The sequence below is a fragment of the Corticium candelabrum genome, chromosome 5, assembly GCF_963422355.1.
Source record: "Corticium candelabrum chromosome 5, ooCorCand1.1, whole genome shotgun sequence".
Lineage (NCBI taxonomy): Eukaryota > Metazoa > Porifera > Homoscleromorpha > Homosclerophorida > Plakinidae > Corticium > Corticium candelabrum.
In genome coordinates this window covers 8,642,849-8,664,590 of record NC_085089.1, presented here as the reverse complement: position 1 = coordinate 8,664,590, position 21,742 = coordinate 8,642,849, and the positions used below count along the sequence as shown (strand labels likewise).

The 21,742-nt window shown below is 39.2% G+C and overlaps 7 protein-coding genes across 7 annotated transcripts; 4 read left to right on the top strand and 3 right to left on the bottom strand.

The window, feature by feature from the left end:
- Positions 1–184: 184 nt before the first annotated feature.
- LOC134179703 (WD repeat-containing protein 27-like) lies at positions 185–7,452 on the top strand. Its single transcript, XM_062646636.1, has 23 exons — positions 185–331; positions 390–531; positions 1,766–1,890; positions 1,962–2,075; positions 2,145–2,196; positions 2,261–2,331; positions 2,684–3,012; positions 3,233–3,339; positions 3,532–3,608; positions 3,675–3,764; positions 3,831–3,928; positions 3,992–4,159; positions 4,304–4,423; positions 4,481–4,575; positions 4,631–4,720; positions 4,774–4,940; positions 5,008–5,153; positions 5,226–5,323; positions 6,257–6,378; positions 6,439–6,536; positions 6,605–6,707; positions 7,156–7,254; positions 7,311–7,452. The coding sequence occupies exons 1-23, from the start codon at positions 185–187 to the stop codon at positions 7,359–7,361; spliced, it is 2,709 nt and encodes a 902-aa protein (XP_062502620.1). The 3' UTR covers positions 7,362–7,452.
- A 104-nt stretch (positions 7,453–7,556) lies between these two features.
- On the top strand, positions 7,557–9,649 carry LOC134180223 (KATNB1-like protein 1). Its single transcript, XM_062647327.1, has 9 exons — positions 7,557–7,668; positions 7,732–7,775; positions 8,222–8,305; positions 8,369–8,400; positions 8,466–8,516; positions 8,583–8,693; positions 8,757–8,864; positions 9,244–9,337; positions 9,421–9,649. The coding sequence occupies exons 1-9, from the start codon at positions 7,590–7,592 to the stop codon at positions 9,451–9,453; spliced, it is 636 nt and encodes a 211-aa protein (XP_062503311.1). The 5' UTR covers positions 7,557–7,589; the 3' UTR covers positions 9,454–9,649.
- A 475-nt stretch (positions 9,650–10,124) lies between these two features.
- LOC134180228 (mitochondrial import receptor subunit TOM22 homolog) lies at positions 10,125–10,798 on the bottom strand. The gene is made up of 3 exons (XM_062647331.1): positions 10,734–10,798; positions 10,440–10,679; positions 10,125–10,378 (listed from the first exon to the last, which is right to left on the bottom strand). Exons 1-3 carry the CDS (start codon positions 10,782–10,784, stop codon positions 10,283–10,285), a joined length of 387 nt encoding a protein of 128 aa, XP_062503315.1. The 5' UTR covers positions 10,785–10,798; the 3' UTR covers positions 10,125–10,282.
- Positions 10,799–10,992: 194 nt separating this feature from the next.
- Positions 10,993–14,814, top strand: LOC134180428 (serine/threonine-protein phosphatase PP1-beta catalytic subunit). Its single transcript, XM_062647574.1, has 8 exons — positions 10,993–11,098; positions 11,165–11,296; positions 11,419–11,649; positions 11,706–11,810; positions 12,094–12,165; positions 12,222–12,373; positions 14,223–14,357; positions 14,461–14,814. Exons 1-8 carry the CDS (start codon positions 11,050–11,052, stop codon positions 14,593–14,595), a joined length of 1,011 nt encoding a protein of 336 aa, XP_062503558.1. The 5' UTR covers positions 10,993–11,049; the 3' UTR covers positions 14,596–14,814.
- Positions 14,812–17,243, bottom strand: LOC134180427 (proton-coupled folate transporter-like). The gene is made up of 5 exons (XM_062647573.1): positions 16,135–17,243; positions 15,537–15,620; positions 15,307–15,469; positions 15,133–15,239; positions 14,812–15,028 (listed from the first exon to the last, which is right to left on the bottom strand). The coding sequence occupies exons 1-5, from the start codon at positions 17,204–17,206 to the stop codon at positions 14,973–14,975; spliced, it is 1,482 nt and encodes a 493-aa protein (XP_062503557.1). The 5' UTR covers positions 17,207–17,243; the 3' UTR covers positions 14,812–14,972.
- Positions 17,244–17,777: 534 nt separating this feature from the next.
- On the top strand, positions 17,778–20,118 carry LOC134180429 (V-type proton ATPase subunit D-like). The gene is made up of 10 exons (XM_062647575.1): positions 17,778–17,843; positions 17,904–18,021; positions 18,088–18,167; positions 18,232–18,299; positions 18,373–18,417; positions 19,359–19,462; positions 19,516–19,582; positions 19,640–19,718; positions 19,777–19,880; positions 19,935–20,118. Exons 1-10 carry the CDS (start codon positions 17,803–17,805, stop codon positions 19,985–19,987), a joined length of 759 nt encoding a protein of 252 aa, XP_062503559.1. The 5' UTR covers positions 17,778–17,802; the 3' UTR covers positions 19,988–20,118.
- Positions 20,119–20,492: 374 nt separating this feature from the next.
- LOC134180053 (uncharacterized) lies at positions 20,493–21,714 on the bottom strand. The gene is made up of 5 exons (XM_062647128.1): positions 21,604–21,714; positions 21,413–21,540; positions 21,321–21,351; positions 21,186–21,213; positions 20,493–20,857 (listed from the first exon to the last, which is right to left on the bottom strand). The coding sequence occupies exons 1-5, from the start codon at positions 21,621–21,623 to the stop codon at positions 20,606–20,608; spliced, it is 459 nt and encodes a 152-aa protein (XP_062503112.1). The 5' UTR covers positions 21,624–21,714; the 3' UTR covers positions 20,493–20,605.
- Between the last annotated feature and the right edge of the window lie 28 nt (positions 21,715–21,742).

Genomic DNA, 21,742 nt, shown 5'->3' with positions numbered 1-21,742 from the left:
GTGCGGTAAAGTGAAATGGTCACATGACATTGTTAATCCCTCCCCTTTAAAATATTTTCAATTTTGTGTAATATTAAAAGTTTCGTTTTTTAAAGTTGCACCTACTAAAGTAGAAGAATCCACAATTATGATTTATTGACTGATCACGTGATTCGCTCATGCCTAGCGCGCTAATTTAGAAATTATGGAGGTTCGTTTGTCGTCTGTGCTGCATTGCTGTTGCAAATCATTAGCTGCTCCTGTAGCGCTTAGTGAAAAATACTGCGCAAGTGTTGACGCATGTAATATCTCTGTGTGGTGCCTACCTCTTGAAAGAGAAACGAGGCGGAAAGTAAATCATCTTGTTGCTATGGAAATTAATAGTTTGTTGGTGAGAATTTTTGTTTTAGTCACTTGTTTTAACCGGGCACAGCTCTCCCGTGTTGTCTCTAGCGTTTGGCGGTGATTCTGACAACACATTTCTCTGTTCTGCATCAGTTCACTACGTTTTCGTTTGGGACATTGAGAGATGTCTTGCCTTATCATATAATAGTAGGGACAGTTAGACTTGTACTAGTCTGTTTGTGAATGTCATTCATCACCTGTGTGTTTTTCCTTCCATCTGTCTGGTTGTCTGTCTATCATCTGCATGTCGGTTGATCTGTTTGTTTGTGTGTCAAATTAAGGTATTTCACTATTGCTATAGAACTTTAATTAATTAACTCTACATGAAAGTGAAACTAAAACAACTATGCTAGTATCCCACTGGGACGGTATGATACAAAAGCATATTGTAGGAAACAACATGTCTGTCTGTCTGCCTGTCTGCGTGTCTGTCAATACATATATTTTTATATAATGCAAGACATTATTACAGTCTACAATATGCCAAAAATCAGCAAGTTCTAAGACAACTTGGATCCAATAAGTCCTTAATTATGACTTAAGTCAAACAGTTGACATCTTTCTGTCTGTCTATTTGTCTGTTTGCTTGTCTGTCTGTCTATTTGTCTGTTTGCTTGTCTGTCAGTGTCTGTACGTCTGTTTGTCAGTCTGTTTGCCTGTCTGTCTGTCTGTCTGGCTCCCTGTCTCTCGTTTGTTTGCTGATTGCTTTCTAAAGTTAGCAAATTTTTATTGGTATAGTAAGTGCTGAAGCATAACAATTTGTCTGTCTGTTTGTCTGAATAATATGGCGGGTCTGGCTTGATGAAAACAAGATTGCTATGCACTTGTCAGGTTTGGGTTGGCAGACTAAATTGCATGCACACTCTTCACTTTAGCTTATGAGGCCTGTGTAATGCTTCCAGCCTTAATGGAGAAATTTATATTCACTTCGTGCAAGATTAATAACTAAACAATTCTAATTGCATGTTTGTCTATCTGTTTGTCTGCCTGTTTTGTCTATTTGTCTATATGTACATATATTTGTGTGTTTGTGAATTTGTATAAGACATAATACTATTGTGTTTCACTATGAATGGATGCCAATGAATTTGTGTGTGTGTGTGTGTGTGTGTGTGTGTGTGTGTGTGTGTGTGAGTGTGTGTGTGTGTGTGTGTGTGTGTGTGTGTGTGTGTGTGTGTGTGTGTGTGTGTGTGTGTGTGTTGTCACTTTGTGTCAATGGACTTGCCATATTGTCATCATCATGTATGTATGTATGTTGTATGTATGTATGTATGTATGTATGTATGTTGTATGTATGTATGTATGTATGTATGTAAACGTTTTACTATTGTGCTTGTCAGGTGTGCAATATTAATGTTGACTGTAAATATTGTTTACTTAGGTCAAGAGCCCAGAGCTACAATAGTTTCATCTGGTCAAGGAAGTGTTCAGTCTGTGTCTTTTAGTCAAGACAGTGACTTGATTGCTGCTTGTATTGGCAAGAACATACAAATACTTAAAACACAGGTCTACCTTTATGCATCACAAGCAAAGCAATGTTGATTGAATCAACAACTAATTTTATTTTTGTTGCTCAGTCTCAAATGGTTGAGAACATGTTAGAGGGTCACACATCCCTCGTAACTGCTGCTGACTTTTACGGAGAGACATCACAGTGGGTAGTGTCAGTGTCTGAAGATCGAACATTTAAGGTATTTTACTGATTGCTAACACAATTAGTATACACAACACATCGTTTTGTTTGTGTGCTTCTTTGTCAGATATGGGACATAGCACAAGGTCTATTGGTCTACCAGTCAAGTATTGTATCTTGTATGTTTTGGCTTGGTATGGTAAATTATACGTAGTCAGAATCTGGACATTTTTTGCTTTGTAGCTGCATCTTTTACGTGTTTATGCATCCATCATACACAGCGTCAGTTTGCTGTAGGTTCATCTGATGGAAAGGTGATGTGTGTGTGTGTGTGTGTGTGTGTGTGTGTGTGTGTGTGTGTGTGTGTGTGTGTGTATTGTTGCTATATCAAAGGTTATTTAGTCTCTAGAAAGCACTGATAATTAAAACTAATTTACATACAGTAAAAACATGTTCCCGTGCACTATACATGCAATTTTGCTAGGCTTTCTGTAAGATCTGAAATTTTGCTACTGGTAAGCTACTGTTAACTAATCACATCCTACTCTCAGTTTGCATGCATAAGCTGTAGGAGTGAGTTGTAGTCACATTGCTGACATACTTGAATAATAAATGTCTTAGCATTCACTGGCGTTTTTGTTCTCATAAATTTTCTATTGTTTGAAGGTCAGAGTGTATGATCTTACTGTTGGTAATGGATTCCGTTCACTACGAGAGTTTGATCTTTCAAAGTTTATTTTGGTGGAAGAATCTCTTAAGTCAGAGAAGTGTCAACAAAGACCAACAGTGATAGACAGTAGACCATCATGGAAACAGATTGAAGAATCTTCTTTGCACATTAGTGAAGACAAACAGGAAGCAACAGTTGAAATTGGAAATGCTGTCATTGGACTGGCATATTGCAGTGTCAATGATGAGCAACATTCTTTATCTGCATATCAAAGGGATTTAGATACTGGGATTTTGCTGCCACCGGATGAGCAGCCAATGGCAAGGTAGTTGTGTAATGCAAGTTAAGTAGTGCACTTTAGAGCATCTGCATGTGCCAGTGTGTGCAAGGTGTGTGCGTGTGCGTGCGTGTGTGTGTGTGTGTGTGTGTGTGTGTGTGTGTGTGTGTGTCTGTGTGTGTCTGTGTGTGTATGCTCTCAAACACACACACACAAACAAACAAACAAACAAACACAAGCACACACATTTATTGATCTTCTTTGCTAGAGATGAAATCAGTGGCCAGACATCATTCTTGATTGCAGTCACTCAGTCTGCAGTGCTTGCATTTGATTATCACAGTTGTCAATGTGTATGCAATTTCAGTTTTCAAAGTAAGGTATATACCAAAGTTCCATGATAAATCTTGAAATGCCATACACACAATAAACTTTATATTTATTTAACAAGAAGCGTTTATTAAGGCATGCATGTCACATAAAACAGCATGATCACAAGGACACAAAGAGGAGAAACACAATCAACGTTTATCTGCAGGATGTGGTGACATCTTGTTTCTTATATAGAATCAGACAATAGCTCTGACATGCAGAAGATAGTTGTAGCAAGTACAGCTGCATTTAGCACAAGTCATCTTGGTGAGGTAATACCATCATAGTACTGTGATTGAAACATACATAAAGTAATTAACAACCAGCAAATTTTATAGCTGCAGTGTGTGCTCTACAGTCCATTTCAAGAGTCTTTGTTCATTGTTTGTATCCAGACATCATTCCCTCTTCAACCTAGTTTTCTACCTGTAAAACATGTCACAACAACAGTCACTGTTTGTTTACTGGCTGCAGATCTTTCCTGTTGTATATAGACTCCTCTGTCTGGATCTGAGTTAAAGAGTTCAAGTCATGTGGCATCTGTAGGAAATGCAGCAGTGGGACTAGCACCACTGCTTACAGTTTTATCACGGTGTGTAATAATTAATGGTTGTTGGTGGAAACTCATCACTTATTTTGCTAAGAATTTGTTCAGAGACGTCCTCCTTAGTGAATCTCCTTTAAAGGCAGAACTTGTTCCTAAACCTAAAGTGTGTATTAAGAAGGGCAATGCAAAAGGCCTACCAAAACGATCTGAAATGAAAGATCGGCCATTAACATTTCACTCAAAAGTAAAGTCATCGGGATACAGCACTGCACCAAGGTAATATTATTTTAAGGATTTGCTTGCCACTAATTGGACACTACAAATCTGTGACTTTCAATTAATTGTTACTGTGACTACCATCTACTTACATGTGTGTTACTTGAAACTATTTTTATGAATTTTGTGTTATTCGCAATGTAGGACAACAATGTTTACACCCAATTTGACTACATCGCGTGGAAAGGGTTCTAAACAGCTCAGTAAACATCCCGGTGTTGGAACAAAATTACTCAGGCAGCCAACCGTTTCACAGACTAAGCGGTTGCTACATTTTGTTTTGTTGTTAGCGTCAACTTGACTTATATTTCTGCTGCGTAGAGAATATGTTGTTGACTCTGCTCCTCCTATTCAGTTGAACTCATCAGTTTCATTGTCTGACAATCCAGTAGCAATTACTCAGATAAAGTATTCAGGTTTGTTATATGTTTTATGCAAGTGTTTCAATATGCAACAAGTTGACATGGTCAGATGAGGGCCAGCATCTTGCTTGCTGTTTGTCTGATGGCACTTGCCACTATTTGAAGACTCCACTAACTGAAAATAATTCTACGCTCAGAGGCAAGACGCTTTTCTCCACATTGCTATGTATTCGACAATAGATGTTTCAATAGGTCATAATGGGAGTGTGACATCACTGAGTTGGAGTTGCAACAGCAGCTGGTTGTTAACATCATCTACAGACAAGACAGCACGATTATGGTCAGTGCGACAACCAGACAATCCGCTCATGACAATAAGTCAAATACAACACAATTTTAAAACTTCTGCCATAGGAAAGGTCATCAATTAAACATTGCTCAATGCAAACACTTACTACATGTAGACTGTATGTCTGTCACGTGTAGAACACATCAGCAGAAGAACAGTTTTCCAAAGAAATATCTGATGCTCAATTTTTCTATGTTGACAAGTTTTTCTTAGTTGTCAGCGGCAATTGTTTGTATCTTTACAAATATTATATTGACACGGACAAGCCTGACGATGTCAAACGGTATGGTATGGCTCAAGTTTATTGGTTGTGCTTTCTACATACTTTTACACTCTATTTGTCCATGTGTTGAAGATATGTGAACAATTCTCGGTACAAATTAGTGAAGTGTTTTACCCAAGAGTCAACACAGCAGATTACTGCTATGTCATGTATCAATGACTTTTATTCATGTGAGCTTGTCTTGATCTTATTATCATAGACTGTTGGTTAGGTAAACAACAGCATGTTGTACGGGTTAGTGTATGTTGCAGCTTATGTTTGTTGAAGTTTTGATTACAAATTGCATAGGTGTTGCCTACGTTTTCATTGGTCTTGTTACTTGGTTATACCACGCAGTTTGTGTGGCAGTTTGATTAGCTGCTTAATTTTCTATTTGCCTGTTCATCAATTTTTTGTCTGTCTGTTTGTCTGTCTGTCTTTCTGTCTATCTGTCTGTCTGTCTGTCTGTCTGTTTTAAAGTATTTCGCTGTGAAGGACTGGTTCATCATAGAAGTTTAGGATGTGTACAAGTAGAGGATCTGTGACAATAAAATAATCTGTCTGTCTCTCTGTTTGTCTGTTTGTCTGTTTGCCTGTCTTTAATCCATTAGGTCTGAATCGATGAACAGATGGACTGAAGTGGATTTGTACTTTCGAAGATTTGCCTGTTGTATCTTTAAAGTTTAAAATCAATAAAACAATCTGTCCGTCTGTGAGTTGGTTTGTTAGTTGGTTGATTGGTCTGTCAAGTTTATATATTTTAGTTTGTTTGTTTGACTGTCAGTTCAGTCTGTCTATGTGTATCTCTCAGTTTGTTTGTCTTTCAATCCAATCATTTGTTCAGTTGTTATCTGTGTATGTATCTATTTGTCTGTTTGTCTATACTCTTGCGCCTTGTATTGCCATATACACATGCCATATGAGGTGAAATCTACGTGCAACAGCAGTGTGTGTGTGTGTGTGTGTGTGTGTGTGTGCGCGCGCGTGTGTGTGTGTGTGTGTGTGTGTGTGTGTGTGTGTGTGTGTGTGTGTGTGCGGTGTGTGTGTGTGTGTGTGTGTGTGTGTGTGTGTGTGTGTGTGTGCGTGTGTGTGTTTTGTGCAGTAATGTTTTGTTTTATCTCTAGACATTGTTCTATGTGCTGGTTCTAACAAGAACATTGAGGTATACGACATGAATGTTGGACGGAGTGCACGAGTGATGACTGATGTGCATTCTCGTCCTGTACATTGTATCTCACAGAACAAAGTAAAACACATACATTTGTGGTTATCCTCAATTATTCTTACCATGCTATTGTATTACAAGGGTTCTGCATATGTTAGTCACCCACCAGATGCTTATGATCTCTTCATCACTGGTGCAGTCACTGATGGCATCAAACTGTGGGATCTACGTACTGACAAGTTGACTAAACGATCAGTAGCTCTAGATTGATTTTGTTATCACAGCAGTGTCTGTTGATGTATTATAGATGTGTGAGACGTTATGAAGGTCATGCTAACCGGTTCTATCCTGTAGGAATGCGTATCAGCCCTTGTTCACGTTTTATAGGAACAGGCTCAGAAGACAAAGCGGTAAGTAGAGGTCGTTTAGTCTCAAATGTTTCATGCAGAGTGTAAGCTTACTGCAACATTTATTGCCAAACAGCAGATAAAGCCTTATACACATCACCAAACGTTTAAGTTACACAACAAGATGTAGTTGAGTGTCACTATTTCTCTAGTGCAAAGCAAAAGAAATGCTATGAATAGTGATAATTTGTCAAATTGATGTCAATACATGATGTCATTTTTCAGCTTTGATCAGCATATGCACACAACATTTTCACTTGTACTTGTACTTTTTGCAATAAACTGTAGGTGCTATACATATATGTAGAATCAATTTTAAAGTCTTTTAGTGATTAACTAATGTGTTGCAAATTTGTGACATTGGTTGCTTTCTATGATTTACAGTGAAAAAACATTTGTAAAAATATTTTCATTGTGAAGATGTATTTTACAGTGTTTTGTGAATGGACAGGCTTATTTGTATGATGTTCGATTTCCTTCTTATGCTCACAAATTGCTGGGTCAGAGTGACATCGTGTCTGCTGTAGCATTTCACCCTCTACACACTCAGGTAGACATGTACATTCTTCTCATTGCTTACTGAATCAAATTCAATTCATTTCATAGTTTGTGGCCGCATCAGTGACAGGCAAGTTGAAGATTTATAAAGATTTGTAGTTAGACACATACACTTGTGGTCATAACTGTATTTCCGAGCTAGACATATACATTGAATATTCGTAGAAGTAAAAAGTACCGATAAAATATGCTGCTGCCTCGTTTCTTCGGCTGTGAAAATGAGCACGATGCATGGATCCAACCAAGTCGCTGATTCCCAACTCATTGGGTGTGGCTAGCTACCACGCCTTCTTGCCATCGAGCGCGCGCTCCTAGCCAGCCGTAGCTATGGATGACTCGGAGCCCGACGGTCCAAATGGGAGACTTGAAGATGGACGAAAACGAAAACGACGCGGACAATTGCAAGGTGCCGTAGTTTGTCGTCGCTGCAAGTGACTTCAGTTTGTCTAACTCAATGTGACGGTTGCAGCACCGAGTGATTCAAAAAAGAGTCTAGATGACAAGATGCAACAGGTTAGGTTATAGTCTAGTTAGTAAGAAACCGTGTTGAGAGACGATGTAATAGTGCATGTACATTCACTTGCAAACCATTGATCATGACCCTTCAGACCAATGCTTTTGATTTGAGAACAACAAAAATTTTAGAAATATTAAACTTACATATTATTGATTAGAACAGCACGGCTCTATGACAGTTTAATTAATATTTCTACAATTTGTTCAAAATAAGAAAACAGTGGAGTCTGCATGCAGAAAATGAAACAATTAGGCGTGTGCTAACAGAACTAATTGACTCTCAAAACTAACACATTGTATCATCCCTAATCTAGAGTTTACAGTTTTCAAGTTGCTTGCATTTTAAGTTTATTACTTAATTGTATTTATGGCACTTTGTTGTGCGCCTGTATTTAGATTATCTTGCTGAAATTTGTGTAGCTATACCAGGTATTTCTATTTAGCTGCTAGAGCAACACAGCACGATGCTTGCTGTTTTCGCTTCTAGGAAGACACGTGTGTATGCAGCCAAGACACAGTGTGACAAGGTACATCACTTAAAACTTTTACAAGTGTTTATATTAACCATTATTTATTAATAAATCATCTAGGATATTAATGCTATGGTGGACTACATGTTGAGGTTTGTATGGCTCATTGGTCTACACATGTCTTTGCAGCTAATTGATACTTTTGTGAAACTTACAGAATAGACGACGAGACGCTGACTGCGGATTTGTTACCAGTTTTGTTATCAATGTAACAGTCCAGTATACTCTATAGACTCTATCTCGGGTCACAATTGATTTATTGTATGACATGCAGTGTGCAGGTGGGAAAGGGCCATAATAACGTTGATATGCCTTCTCTATCTATGGGAGCTTGCTTAGAGCTTCTTCCACTCCTTCATCCATTACTTGACTCAGAGCATGAAAGGTGTCAATTAGAGTGACCGTCTCGTGTGTATCATCTGCTCTGACTATATATATGATATTGCAGCTATGTGATCAAGGCCACAGACTTTCTACTAGCTATTGTTAAACACTGGTGGAATGATTTTCTGGTCATGACAACAGGAGCTAACAAGACGGGTCTAGAAGCGAGCTTGTCAGTCATTACAATTACTATACACACAAATTGAATATATGCATGTTGTTATTGTTGGTGTAATAGTAAAGAGTAGAGAAAGTGATAAAATATACTTCTGACCTACGGTATTTATTGTGTTATGGACATGACAGCTTTTGTTTGATCACAAAAGAATGACAGTGCAGCTTCAAAACAATCTTAATTAGTGAGGTCTTACACAACAGCACATCTATTGTTTATGCATCTTAGTAGAGCTTACTATACATTACGTTTGTCATTTACTGTACTGTAAAGAAGATTGCGTATAAGGTTGACTGAATTGTTGTCTTTCGTTTGACTAATTTAGTTACCCTAACCCGATGTATTAAAATGTGTTTGTTGTGACTTCTGTGTCTAGGAGTACTCCAGGTGTATACACATCTCTTGTGGCTATGACAGACAAAGTAGGCAAATTTGTTGAGAAAAAGTCAAAAGTGGGAACCAAAGCCAAGGTCACATGTATTCCCTTTGTTGCATGACAAATCAACACCATACGATAGTGCAAAACTTATGATGTTCAATGTACTCATTACAGGCATTGTTTGACATGCTGTTGCAGTTACAATGAATACCGGTCTAATAGAAGGTCACTTGAACTACATATTTATAATTTTCAATAGCTAAACAGTTTGCTGTAGTTAGTTGTATGTGTGAATAGATGGCTATGGCTATGACTGTGTGATTGCCACTATAGATTGTATTTACTAATTTTAAAAGTTATCTGTATTTTGTTGGACATCACTACACTGTACAAAAAAGTTGCACTCTAACATTCAGGAGCCATCCTTACACCTAATGGCCAAACTTGTATTTGAACAGTGTTCAATACATCTTTACAATTAAGGCTCTTTTGCAAGGAAGTGTGTCACACATGACCCAGTTTTTATCTGTTGCCCAAACATTGCCCTGGTTGCATGCTATTCAATACACAACTGTGCCAAAATTAGTATTTTGTATGACCACCATTGTTTACAATACCGTTTGCAAGTTTGGATATCAATAACAGTAGGACTGTCCCACAAGTACGCAGTCTGTCTTGTTATTCGGCGTTTTCTTGTGTCTTCAACACATTCACAAGATGCCTCCAACTTTTGTTGGTGAGATGCCAGCATGATAGAGAATGATGATCTCGTTCATTCTCTCGAGTACATTCACATGTACACATAGAATATGTCATAGTCATAACATGCATGTTACTTGGTTTAGAATCAACAATTATCTACTTTCCCAGACACTCCATTTGACTTTGCCTGCAGCCATCAGAACTCACTGCTGTGTCATTGTTCTCATTTATATAAAAGACAGCAATATGTACCTACCATCTATCAGTGTCAGAACAGCTCAAGATTATTTCAGTCTACTGTACCTAAGATTTCCACTAATCAAACAGATTATCATCACTTAGGCATGAGACCAGGAGGAGCCAGTCCTGATGCTACTCCACCAAACTGACCACCAAATTGTTGTCCTGCTGCCCCTGGACCAAGTAAGATCTAAACACACATGCAGTCTATAGCATATATATGCGAGCAGCTAAACATCTATTTGTCTTGCTTGTCTCTGTTGCATCTGTTGTTGCTCTTGCAACTGAATTCTCTCTGATTCAAACATGATAGGAAACACTGTCAACGCCATAGAGCTGACACCAATCCACACAGCACTACGTGAGAATCGATACGCAATGTAGGAACCCTTTGTGGCGAGCTGACATAGAGTTCCACAGAATGTCCTCACTCTGTCAGGGAACATTTCTGTCAAACCCCATAGTCTCTCACTCAACGTCTCATCCGGCTCCTGCTCAACACTAATAAGGTACTACAATCTTATTGTTAATTTCTGGGCTCTTACGTCGTCGTAATTCTCTTCACTAGATTTGATAGCTGCAACTGTGGCAGCCATTTTGTACGATCTGGTTGATTTCAATTAGGAATCTTTGTACATGTAGATAGCAAAAGCCTAGGTACTCTAACATTTAAATATATTTATTTGTTTATTAAGGTTTATTTTGGCTGCTATTATTTACAAGTTTTGCTCATGTATTCGATAACCAAATATTTGAAATGTTTGTGTAACGCACGCGACGTTTGCACGTGACAAATACGTCAAACGTTTGTTAGCGCAATACGTCAACAGTCCAGCAGACCTCGCCCGACCCCTTGGCACGATGGAACATTCTATCAACGTTGACGATATAATATCGAGACTTCTAGAGGGTTAGCAGATCAGACAGACACTTAGATCTTACATGTTTCTTTGACTTCGGTGTGATCTCTTTGCAGTTCGTGGTTGTCGGCCAGGGAAAACGGTCAACCTCACGGAGCAAGAAGTTCGAGGTCTCTGTCTGAAGTCAAGAGAGCTATTTTTGAGCCAACCGATTCTACTCGAATTGGAGGCTCCTCTCAAGATATGCGGTGAGTTTCGTGTCGGCTAGTGTACGTTTCAGTTGCATCCCCACTATGGAGGGGTGGGGAGTGTACTTACTTCGTATGGCAGTTTCGCTTACTTACCTAATTTGCCGCTTTTCACCTGCCAGGTGACATTCACGGACAATATACGGACTTGCTAAGACTCTTTGAGTACGGAGGCTTTCCTCCTGAGGCTAATTACCTATTCCTTGGCGACTACGTTGACAGAGGGAAGCAGAGCCTGGAAACCATCTGCCTTCTACTAGCTTACAAAATCAAATATCCTGAAAATTTCTTCCTGCTTCGGGGTAATCACGAATGCGCGAGTATCAATCGAATATACGGTTTTTACGATGAATGTGAGTGGGAATTTCTCTTCCTTGGTGTTTGTTCTGTGACGTCGTTGATGATGTAGGCAAACGGAGATACAATATCAAGCTGTGGAAGACGTTTACTGACTGTTTCAACTGTTTGCCCATTGCTGCTATAATCGATGAGAAGATATTTTGCTGTCATGGTGGTAAGCTGTCTGTGTCACTGTGTGTCTGTGTGTATGTCTGTGTATCTGCTGGGTGTTTGTGAACACTTCTGATTATTAATTAATTTCATGCGTGACTGCTTATTAGTACAATTGGAACTTGACCTGATACAGTCCATCTGTTTGTTTAGCGTGTGCCTTCAATGTTGTTGCCTTCATTGTTGTTGTCGGTTGATAAATTGGTGTGTGTGTGTGTGTGTGTGTGTGTGTGTGTGTGTGTGTGTGTGTGTGCAAGGCATGTGTTTTCATTCAAGAAATTCCTCAGGTTTGTCACCAGATCTTCACTCAATGGAACAGATTCGACGGATAATGAGACCAACTGATGTCCCAGATACAGGTTTTTCCTGTTACTATTTGTGTGTTTCTCAACTTATGCATGAGGCTCTTTTTCAGGATTGTTGTGTGATCTATTGTGGTCTGATCCTGATAAAGACACACAAGGTTGGGGAGAGAATGATCGAGGAGTTTCTTTTACATTTGGTGCAGACATTGTCAGCAAATTCCTCAATCGACATGACTTGGACCTTATCTGTAGAGCTCACCAGGTACCCTTAACTGTTGTCTGTGTTTGTATTTGTTTGTTCATTTGTTTGTCAGTTTGTATTTGTCTATCTGTGTTTATATTGATGGGGCAGCCTATGTTTGAAGCAACCTATGTTTCTTACAAATAAAATATCTGGTTGTCTGTTTGTGTGTTTGTGAGAGTGACTGTGTGGGAGTGACTGGGTGGGGTATTGGCTTTTATGGATATTATACACAGTATTTATAGATGGATGTTTAGGATGTGACAGAGCTTCCTTTTTGTTCTGTTGCTTTTGGTTGCCATGAGATCGTTTGTATGAAGTCTTGTTGTAGTAAACAACAGGAAACCACATGATGTTGCTAACCACTTTTAGCAACATTCACACAGCTGGTGGGAGGGTGTGACCTAAGGATATCAGCCTAGCAAACCTACCAGTAATGCCTGTTTTTAGTTGTCTTCATGACTGTTAAGTTGTTTTACTACTGAAAACTCTGTGCTCAGTGGACGCGCGCGTGCACACACACACACACACACACACACACACCATCCATTTATGTAGTACGTGTAGTTACCTTTGTACATATCACAATGAACCTCGTAATGTAGGTAAATTGAAGTTTTTTACATGTTGTGGCTTGGCAGATTTCTTTGTATTTCTTTCAGCTGATTTTATATGAGGCTTTATAAATTCTTCAAGTTGTATGCCTTCTTGCCGATACTTAAGATAGGGGCGAGCCTTGGCGAGACCTTTCCTATGTGTACTGTACTGTGTTGAAATGTGTGTGATGGTAGGTAGGTACAGTCGGTCGTACCGGGTATGTACTTATGGTCTTGTGACCAACTGACCGGCCAGAAATAATGTTTATTTTGAGTCAATCACAGACATGTTGGTTTGTGATGTCACAATGCAGGTGTAAGTGTAATAGCTGTACGGCTCTCCAGGTTGCTGCACGTCAGCCCCACAGGGACTAATAAGAGAATTTGCAAACAAGCTCGAGCTTTTAGAGATGGCTTGATGACTGCGGCCAAAATGCAACTAAATGTGACAACAAGTCGCTTTTACAAAGAAATTTACGTTAGCACTCTACCCGTGTTCTCCACGATGTCCAAACGCGGGTGCTGACTGTGAATGAACTACTTGTAGCTTAACTTGAAGCGGCCAAGTGTACAGGTAAATGTCTTTGCTAGAGTATCTACGAAAAAGAGCATACACACCACAACGCATTGTGGAGGAGCAAGTACAAATCGGTTTTATGTCTACTTCGAATTTCGACATACACGCACATCGTTCTTAGCTGACACAGTAAAGAGAGGGAGATGTTCACAACTGATTGATGCACGCCATGAGACTACTATCAGAATGTAGAAAACTACACAAAAATTACGTTAGTGCTATAAACGTACATGTTCTCCGCGATGACAAATCACTAGCAGTAGAAAACCCAGTTCTAAACCGTAGTGTGAACACAGCAGTGACTGTGTCTCGGGTCTGTCTGGCCCGCTCCAACGATGCTTTGCATTTTTAACTTAACTAGTATTACTTTACAGTATAGCTGTGTAGTTTCCCCATCTTGCACTGTCTATTTGTAATACAGCATTTTTATACTCTTATTAAGTATCTGATGAGTGAATTCTCATTTTTGGTACTTCTGCTGTTTGGTCCCTTAGGCTTAGTGATATGACAAAGAACTTTAGCTTATTAAAATCCATAGTCTTGCTGAATGTACAGTGGGAGATTACTGGAAGCTACTGTCAAGTGTGCACACTGTAGTTTGTGATAGTTTAGTTTGTGTGAATTGAAACAAACTGAACTCAACTACATATATTGTGTTGGCCAGATTGTATCTTGTAATGATGTCTTTTTATTGCAGGTTGTTGAAGATGGTTATGAATTCTTTGCCAAACGGCAATTGGTGACTCTTTTCTCAGCTCCTAATTATTGCGGAGAATTTGACAATGCTGGTGGAATGATGAGTGTAGACGAAACTTTAATGTGTTCATTCCAGGTAACCTGTTGCTGTCATTACTGTTTAATTCTGTCATCTATCTACTCATTTTGTGTCTGCCTTTCACTGCACTTAACCGTTTTGTTTGACTTACTTTTGTCAGATACTGAAACCGTCCGAGAAGAAAACAAAATATCAATATGGAGGTTTGAATTCTGGTCGACCTGTGACGCCACCTCGTGGACAGCAACAGCAAGCAAAAAACAAGAAGCAGAAAATGCAGCAATCTTTGCCATAGCAAGTTCTCTACTTGGGTTGATTAGCAATAGAAAATAACGTAGGAGTTGTATGGTGTTTTCGTACCCACATCATGTAATGCGATTGGCAAGTGGCAATTGGCACTGTAGCACACAGAACGGTTACTGTTTGGTAGATCACGCACAGAATTGTTGTCACGTGGATCTATTGTAGAGCCTGTGCATGGAGCATCAATACACTGAAGGAGAATTAAAGTAAACATTGTATTCACAATTTCACTCTCGTTGATTTGAAGGTGGCACTCTCTGCAAGTATTTATATACATGTAGAAAGTACACACACAGTGCACTACTGTTGCTGTATACTTATACGTATTACGACTTTCAAGTACTCTCTATTCTCAAAATCCAGATCTCGCTATACTCTGATAACATTTGATGACATACAACTCACGCTGTCACTGGTTGAACTTTCTGAACACAAAGTTGAAACTAAGATTTTACATTTACATTTACGTCCATAGACGCACAACATTATTCACAATCTATAATAACACAACAAGCCTATTCATCCTCACTCCTGACGTTGCCATCCTGATCGCCAAGTGTATCATAATCTGCATTGACATTGAACCTCTCTGGTAGACTGTCGTCACCGCTTGAATACCAGCCTTGTCTTAAAACACTGACAAATGAATCAACACATTAAAATAATAGTTATGCAGGCAAAACACACAACTCATTTGACCTACATTGTGACAATCATGGCAATCACCAGCATCCCAGACATGAAGAAGAAGCAAACACCATGAGGAGTTAAAAGATGATTCGTTGCTGGATACATGTTGTTAAATATGATTGTTGCTAGCAAACTGCATGAGACCTCAAAACATGCAACAGCGGCAAACAAAGCACCTGGCATAACAGAGAAAAATCTATCAGCAAGGAAGCCAAGAAGCAATCAAGAACAATACCACCAGACCATGATCGTTCTCATTGACCATCTTCGACATAAGAGATCTGAGACTAGGTACAACACTGCCTCTTAAAGCACCAACTACAGGAACTAAAACAAACGAATGTGACAAACTCACACAAACAATGTCTACACCAGTGCATGTTCCTAACACAACTGAAATACGAAAGTTTTCCTTTATGTTCAAATTTGATTAAAACATTAAATAGGTACTTTCACACTGCTACCTACATTCATGAAAATCAAATAAACTTGCAAATTGACAGGCAAAATGCATGCAGTTAGACCACCTCGTCATACTCACCTCATGCACACACATCTCATTAAAAATCAATAGACTGATAATACAACATGTCCCAATCAAACCACCAACAACATGCACAACTGCACTTCATACATATTAATGTGTACATATATTAATTACTTCACTTTGTATGACATACCATGTATAGTTCAGTTAATTAATTAAATAGCAGTCTGATAACTCTGCAACTAAAGCTACATAATGTTACAAAGTAGTAAGTGCTGGTCAAACATTGAGTTATTTGATATTAACATAGCACTCGGCAATAATATCAACTGACACAACAAACACGCAGCTTACCAAGATACATCATCCATGCGTGAGATGCAAGACCCATCAGTATAAGAGATGCTACACCAGATACAAGTCCAATGTTTATTACTGCCAAATCTGAAAGTCCAACTTTCTTCAACAAAGGCAAAAACAAGAGAATAGCAACACCATTCATTCCCATTTTTGACGCAAGAAAATATCCCAATTGCTTAGATGACCAGCACAGTGGCCAATCAAAGACATATAGAGTAACAACATCAATGATACCAGCAAAGTTAATAGAAACCAAAACAAATACAGAAATTGCCAAAACAAGTGGCCAATATGGATATTGAAATCGAACGAACAAGCTGAAGGCCTTGACCAAGTTGTTACACCTGAAAAACGCCTTGCATTTGTGCTGCTGGTATGACCATCTGCGCTTCGGCCGAGATTCTCGTACAATTACATTGACATACAACAATACTGCAATACCACATGCAAAAATGCACCAAAATGCAGGCGCAAAATTACCACTTCTCACCCATAACCCTCCAATAATATTCCCCAACATTCCACCAAGAAATATCATTGATTCCAATATGCCAATTCTCGTCGTTCTATAAGCTGTAGATGTGATATCAGACATGTAAGCAAACATTCCCAAGTTGAATGTGCCATATCCCCCCATGAAACCACTCAAAATTTGACCAGCAAACAGAACCTCCAAAGGCAAATGAAGATACCACACGAGAAGAACAAAAAATGCATTGACTGAAAGACCAACAGCCGGAAAACTCATGACAACCTTTCTACCCACTCTGTCTGACCACGCCCCCGTAGCTAGTGCAGCCATGATAGATGGAAGGGAGTTTGCAATGTTGATGTACAATATCCACAACGACGTCTCGTGTATCACACGAGATTTGATGGCAGACGGCACGTGAGGGCAACCGTGTGATGATGAGTTTTTAGGCAAATCGCTGCTGATAGTGCAATTGTGTTCATCACAAACTCTCTTCATGACTAGCTCGTACATAAGAGGATACGACATAAACGCTGCAAACATGAAAAGAAACAAAGCCGGTTCTACAGTCACATAGCGCTGGAATAGCGACATGTTCACCCTCGGAGACCTCTCTATATAATTTGCACGTTTCCTGCCTCAGTAATATCAATCAACTCGTAAACTAACGCACTGCTGTCGTTCTCCATGTTCATAGAAATTAAGTTACAAAATTAAAAATTAAAAAGGCGTGGCGGCAAAAAATGACCACCAGACGCATGCCGCGGTCTCAGGGTCTGGCAAGTGGTGCATGGTGATGGCGGTGCATGGTGATGGCGGCGCATCCGGGGCTGCAAGCCACACTGTCTAGCTAGCTGGGACGAGGCCAACGCGAGACTAGGGCTTGACTGTCAATTATTAATTTGAAAATACAATATTTAAACACTGACGAGTTGTCTTTATAATGACACAATAAAGCTTGTCTAGGTAGGATTAATTAATTCTAAATAACTCTAGAAAAATTGAATGGTAATCGTACTAACTACTGCGTAGACACTCTCTATATAGTTGCTAATTAAATACAATTAAAAAATGGCTTAAATCAAATAATTGCCTACTACTATAATGCGTAGCAGACCAGGTCTACGTACTGTACTGTGGGTCATCGGTTTTTATATGCTCCGCCTTTTCATTGATTTCACCGAGTAAAGATGTCAGGAAAGGATCGTCTCAGCATCTTTCCTTCTAGAGCGTCAGTCTTCTTAACATCTAGCCCTGCTAATTGACGTATAAATTTCGTTTACTTACACAGAGCAATGACGTTAATGAAAGGGCGTCTGAAGGGAGCTCAGAAAGGCCACAGTTTACTGAAGAAGAAAGCAGACGCTCTCATGATGCGTTTCAGACTGATACTAGCCAAGATAATCGAGGCAAGTATCGAACTAGGGTAGCTTATTGTATGTTTGTGATGCGTGTAACTCGTGTGATTGTGTCAGTCTAAGACGTCTATGGGAGAGGTGATGAAGGAGGCGTCCTTCTCATTGGCCGAGGCCGCCTATTCGGCAGGAGATTTTAGGTTGAAGTGTTTGGAAGATGAGGGAGTGTTGGTACTTGTATGATATGTGTAAGTGTGTCTGTAGTCTTGGAGTACTGCAGAATGTTGATAAAGCACAGACCAAAGTGAGATCGAAGAAGGACAATGTTGCGGGTCAGAGATTTTCATTGTATACGTTCTGCGGTATGATTCGACTTTTAAAGGTGTCGTGTTTGTTTTATTTTAGGTGTTACTCTTCCTATGTTTGAATGTGTGGCTGATGGAACAGATAGTGAGTCTTTGTGTTGTCTGTGTATGTGTCTGTCTGTTTGTTTACAGAGTTGAAGGAGCCTGTTTGGCCGAGGTTTTTAAAAATTGAAATTTACCAGAGGCATATTTTCACTCACTTTCGTTAGGTGTAGGTGATTAAAAAGGATGAGAATTAGTGTTTGAAATTTTGCAAATAATTGCTGCTTTGAGGTTATGTATTTGTTTTATAATTAACACATGCTATTAAACTTTCCACACCTTTTAGGATATGGTAGGCTGGACCACTTTTGCTTTCTCCAGGTCTGGTTTGTGTGTGTTTCTTTGTGTGTTCTTTTGTTTGTTTATTGGTGTGTTTGTTTGGTTTTTCTGTGTTTGTCTGTGCATATTTCAGGTTAGAAGTAGGACTTGCATGTAGCTAAGTATTTAGACTGGATGCTAACATTTCTTCACATTTAATGCATACCCGGAATTTTGAAACAGCACCCAGTCGAGAGACCACCCACTGGTCGATCTTTTTGGAAACTGTTATCATTTACAGCCCATGGGCCACTAATGAGATTCAAAATTACGGTGCATGATTCGACATCGTGGCCCAAGTTGGTCAATATTCCAAAGCTGTATTAGTAATGTGCGCTACTATACTATAGTGTACCTATAGGTTTGGTAACCAGACAGCGGACACTGGATTAGAGAAGGAACCTCTAAACAAGCGCCTGACAAGAAGCCTAGGAGGGCTGTCAGGTCTGTCGCACTCCTAAGCTTATAAGACTAAGTATGCAGTACATTGCAAAGATGGGCCTCACACTTGCCTACTCTGTGGCACTCAAGTCAATCTGCCAATTTTCAGAGTTCTTACGAACCGTCTTGGCGCTTATCGAAAACGGATTTTATGCCCTGAGCGCTGTTTTGGAAATTCCCGGTAGTTTATATTGCTGTCTATTACTAATTATTTAATATCTGTAGCGTATGAGTTGACTGGCTTGTCAAGAGGTGGTCAGCAAGTTGCACATTGCAAAGATATGTTTGGGAAAGCCGTCACACTTCTTGTTGAATTGGCATCATTGCAGGTATGCATGAAAAATCTAGTTCTTCTTACAGCTACAAATGACCTATTCAACAGACCTCATTTATAACTCTTGATGATGTGATCAAAATCACAAACCGACGAGTGAACGCTATTGAGCATGGTTAGGAATATTGATGCATAGTGATGAGCCATGCGTGTTGATGAAGTAAGTTTGCAGTTATCATACCTCGTATTGAAAGGACAATTCAGTACATTACAACAGAACTGGATGAACGAGAACGAGAGGAGTTCTACAGGTCTTTGACTGGAATCTTTCCATTATTGATGAAAGTACAAACATTTGTTTTCATACAGGTTGAAGAAAATTCAAGAAAAGAAAAAGAAGACACGAATAATAGAGGATGCAGCACGTGCAAGATACATTCAACAGCAAATTATCAGTGAAGGAATGTCAACAGGTGATATGCCAAGTTTATGGTTGCTGTGAGTTTCTTGACTGTCTTGAATATTAGAACCAAGGAACCTGTTAGAAGAAACTGGCGCTGACCCTGACATTCTCTTTTGATTTCAATTAAAACAGCAGATTTGGGATATTGATATGTACTATAGCTATGATACTGAGGCTGTAGGTTGAGAGATTGTTTGATGCAGTGTCTTACAGATTGGAATTTGTTGATGTTCTAGTTGGAAAGGTAATGATGTTAGGAGTTATTTCCACCTTCATAATACTCTTTAATTTACAGTGCACCAGACTACCACAATATTGCTGGCCTGTCTTTATGATCATTTTCAGTTTGTGTTGTATTACTGCAGTAACGTTGCAATTCGTTTTTCTTAATCAATCTAAATGTGTCTGTCAGTTTCAATCGACAGCAAGGGGTTGTAACTGAATTCATATCGACTTCTAATTCGATCATTAATTAAGTTCAATAGTGAGTGCAATGTGATGCAATGTGAGATGATCTTGCAATGCACAAATAACAACCATTGCCTTCCAGTGATTGGTTTGTGTGAGCTACAGATCAGCAGTCTTGCAAGTGACTTACTTTAATTAAACTGAGGCAGGCTGATTACACAGATGACCCTAACTGGAATTTTCAATAGGTAAAGCAAACCAAACATAAAAAGTTGCTACATTTCATGATTTTCTATTACAACTGTTCATGCAACTATGATAATCTTTTCACGCCTTTGCCTTTGAGGCCGAGTCCATTGCTTTTTGGTTGTATTTGGGGCTGTAGTTATGAAATTCATTCAACAGACTATGCTCAAAAGCATTTCCTTCCTCCGGTTTAATGAGCAAAGAGTAAAGAGCTTGAAGGATGTGCTCAAAAGTGTATGTCGGTTTCCATTTGTCTTTCATGAGAAATGGCAGGCACACTTGTCCAGTTTTCTGACACACATTAAGGTGATATATAGGAGTTAGAAAACGCACCTATAATGAAGACGACATCATTACAGTTTTAGCAAAAGTTAAATTTACATTTAGATCATCCAACTATACAATTATGTATAGGTGCATATTCATAGTGGTGGCAGAAGTTATGCTATAGTATACTATACCCCTAGGTTGAAGTTGATACGCTACTGATACAAACGGGACTGGCTGAATGTGTACAGGTCACTTCAGGTAGCTTTCCAAGGCAAGAAACTCGCAGTCATCATTGCAAGTCTTAACCGTAATGTTGTACATTATCATTGTCATTACGACTGTCCTCGTAAATGCAAAAAATGTACTAACTTTAATTAACACTACAACTCACCTCTGGTGGCTCATAAGGATATTGATCTCTACAAGTTCAGTTAAGAAATATATTCTAAATTACAATGATAATACATTTCTACCAACTTCGAAACAGTTCGACTTGCTAGATAATAATTAATTAAATCAAAGATACGTAATCAACAGTTGAACTTTAAATCTTCCTCCTGCAATCAATAAATTCCAGTATTCCCCACATCTCTATAACATGTTTCTTGTTTATTGCACCTTTATACAATGATTCATCAGCTCCATGAACTATGGTGTCCAAACTATGAAGGTCGTCTTGAACAGGAAGAATCGTAACACCCTTAATGGGGCGCTTGTGCAGCATCTCCAGCTCCTTATGGATTCTACTACTCAAGTTAGAATAATCACGATACGATACATGAAGAGCCAAGACGACGACATACACCTACCTAGCTGACTTAGAGGTCATATTCTTACCTCTAAATGGGTATCCGGGAGGTTGCCAGGGAAGGAGACAGCCAATCAGCGAAAGCCTGGCGGGTCTCTTACATATTGCTTGTCGTAGGAGTCTAGCTGCAGTTCTCACTG

What these genes read in the sequence shown, in the direction of transcription:
- LOC134180427 (XM_062647573.1), bottom strand. Translation starts at nt 17,206, where the DNA reads ATGTCGCTATTCCAGCGCTATGTGACTGTAGAACCGGCTTTGTTTCTT. An exon ending in GGTCAATGAGAACGATCATG is followed by an intron (nt 15,470 to 15,536) that starts GTCTGGTGGTAT and finishes CTGTTATGCCAG; the next exon opens with GTGCTTTGTTTGCCGCTGTT. An exon ending in TCAGGATGGCAACGTCAGGA is followed by an intron (nt 15,029 to 15,132) that starts GTGAGGATGAAT and finishes CTTTGTGTTCAG; the next exon opens with AAAGTTCAACCAGTGACAGC.
- LOC134180223 (XM_062647327.1), top strand. Translation starts at nt 7,590, where the DNA reads ATGGATGACTCGGAGCCCGACGGTCCAAATGGGAGACTTGAAGATGGA. An exon ending in ATGGTGGACTACATGTTGAG is followed by an intron (nt 8,401 to 8,465) that starts GTTTGTATGGCT and finishes TGAAACTTACAG; the next exon opens with AATAGACGACGAGACGCTGA. An exon ending in ACGGGTCTAGAAGCGAGCTT is followed by an intron (nt 8,865 to 9,243) that starts GTCAGTCATTAC and finishes TTCTGTGTCTAG; the next exon opens with GAGTACTCCAGGTGTATACA.
- LOC134180228 (XM_062647331.1), bottom strand. Translation starts at nt 10,784, where the DNA reads ATGGCTGCCACAGTTGCAGCTATCAAATCTAGTGAAGAGAATTACGAC. An exon ending in GTGAAGAGAATTACGACGAC is followed by an intron (nt 10,680 to 10,733) that starts GTAAGAGCCCAG and finishes AGTGTTGAGCAG; the next exon opens with GAGCCGGATGAGACGTTGAG. An exon ending in AACAGATGCAACAGAGACAA is followed by an intron (nt 10,379 to 10,439) that starts GCAAGACAAATA and finishes ATGTGTGTTTAG; the next exon opens with ATCTTACTTGGTCCAGGGGC.
- LOC134179703 (XM_062646636.1), top strand. Translation starts at nt 185, where the DNA reads ATGGAGGTTCGTTTGTCGTCTGTGCTGCATTGCTGTTGCAAATCATTA. An exon ending in CTGAAGATCGAACATTTAAG is followed by an intron (nt 2,076 to 2,144) that starts GTATTTTACTGA and finishes CTTCTTTGTCAG; the next exon opens with ATATGGGACATAGCACAAGG. An exon ending in TAGGTTCATCTGATGGAAAG is followed by an intron (nt 2,332 to 2,683) that starts GTGATGTGTGTG and finishes TATTGTTTGAAG; the next exon opens with GTCAGAGTGTATGATCTTAC.
- LOC134180429 (XM_062647575.1), top strand. Translation starts at nt 17,803, where the DNA reads ATGTCAGGAAAGGATCGTCTCAGCATCTTTCCTTCTAGAGC. An exon ending in TATTCGGCAGGAGATTTTAG is followed by an intron (nt 18,168 to 18,231) that starts GTTGAAGTGTTT and finishes GTGTGTCTGTAG; the next exon opens with TCTTGGAGTACTGCAGAATG. An exon ending in CAGTGAAGGAATGTCAACAG is followed by an intron (nt 19,881 to 19,934) that starts GTGATATGCCAA and finishes CTTGAATATTAG; the next exon opens with AACCAAGGAACCTGTTAGAA.
- LOC134180053 (XM_062647128.1), bottom strand. Translation starts at nt 21,623, where the DNA reads ATGACCTCTAAGTCAGCTAG. An exon ending in ATGACCTCTAAGTCAGCTAG is followed by an intron (nt 21,541 to 21,603) that starts GTAGGTGTATGT and finishes TAACTTGAGTAG; the next exon opens with TAGAATCCATAAGGAGCTGG. An exon ending in AAAGTTCAACTGTTGATTAC is followed by an intron (nt 21,214 to 21,320) that starts GTATCTTTGATT and finishes CTGAACTTGTAG; the next exon opens with AGATCAATATCCTTATGAGC.
- LOC134180428 (XM_062647574.1), top strand. Translation starts at nt 11,050, where the DNA reads ATGGAACATTCTATCAACGTTGACGATATAATATCGAGACTTCTAGAG. An exon ending in AACTGATGTCCCAGATACAG is followed by an intron (nt 12,166 to 12,221) that starts GTTTTTCCTGTT and finishes GCTCTTTTTCAG; the next exon opens with GATTGTTGTGTGATCTATTG. An exon ending in CTTTAATGTGTTCATTCCAG is followed by an intron (nt 14,358 to 14,460) that starts GTAACCTGTTGC and finishes TACTTTTGTCAG; the next exon opens with ATACTGAAACCGTCCGAGAA.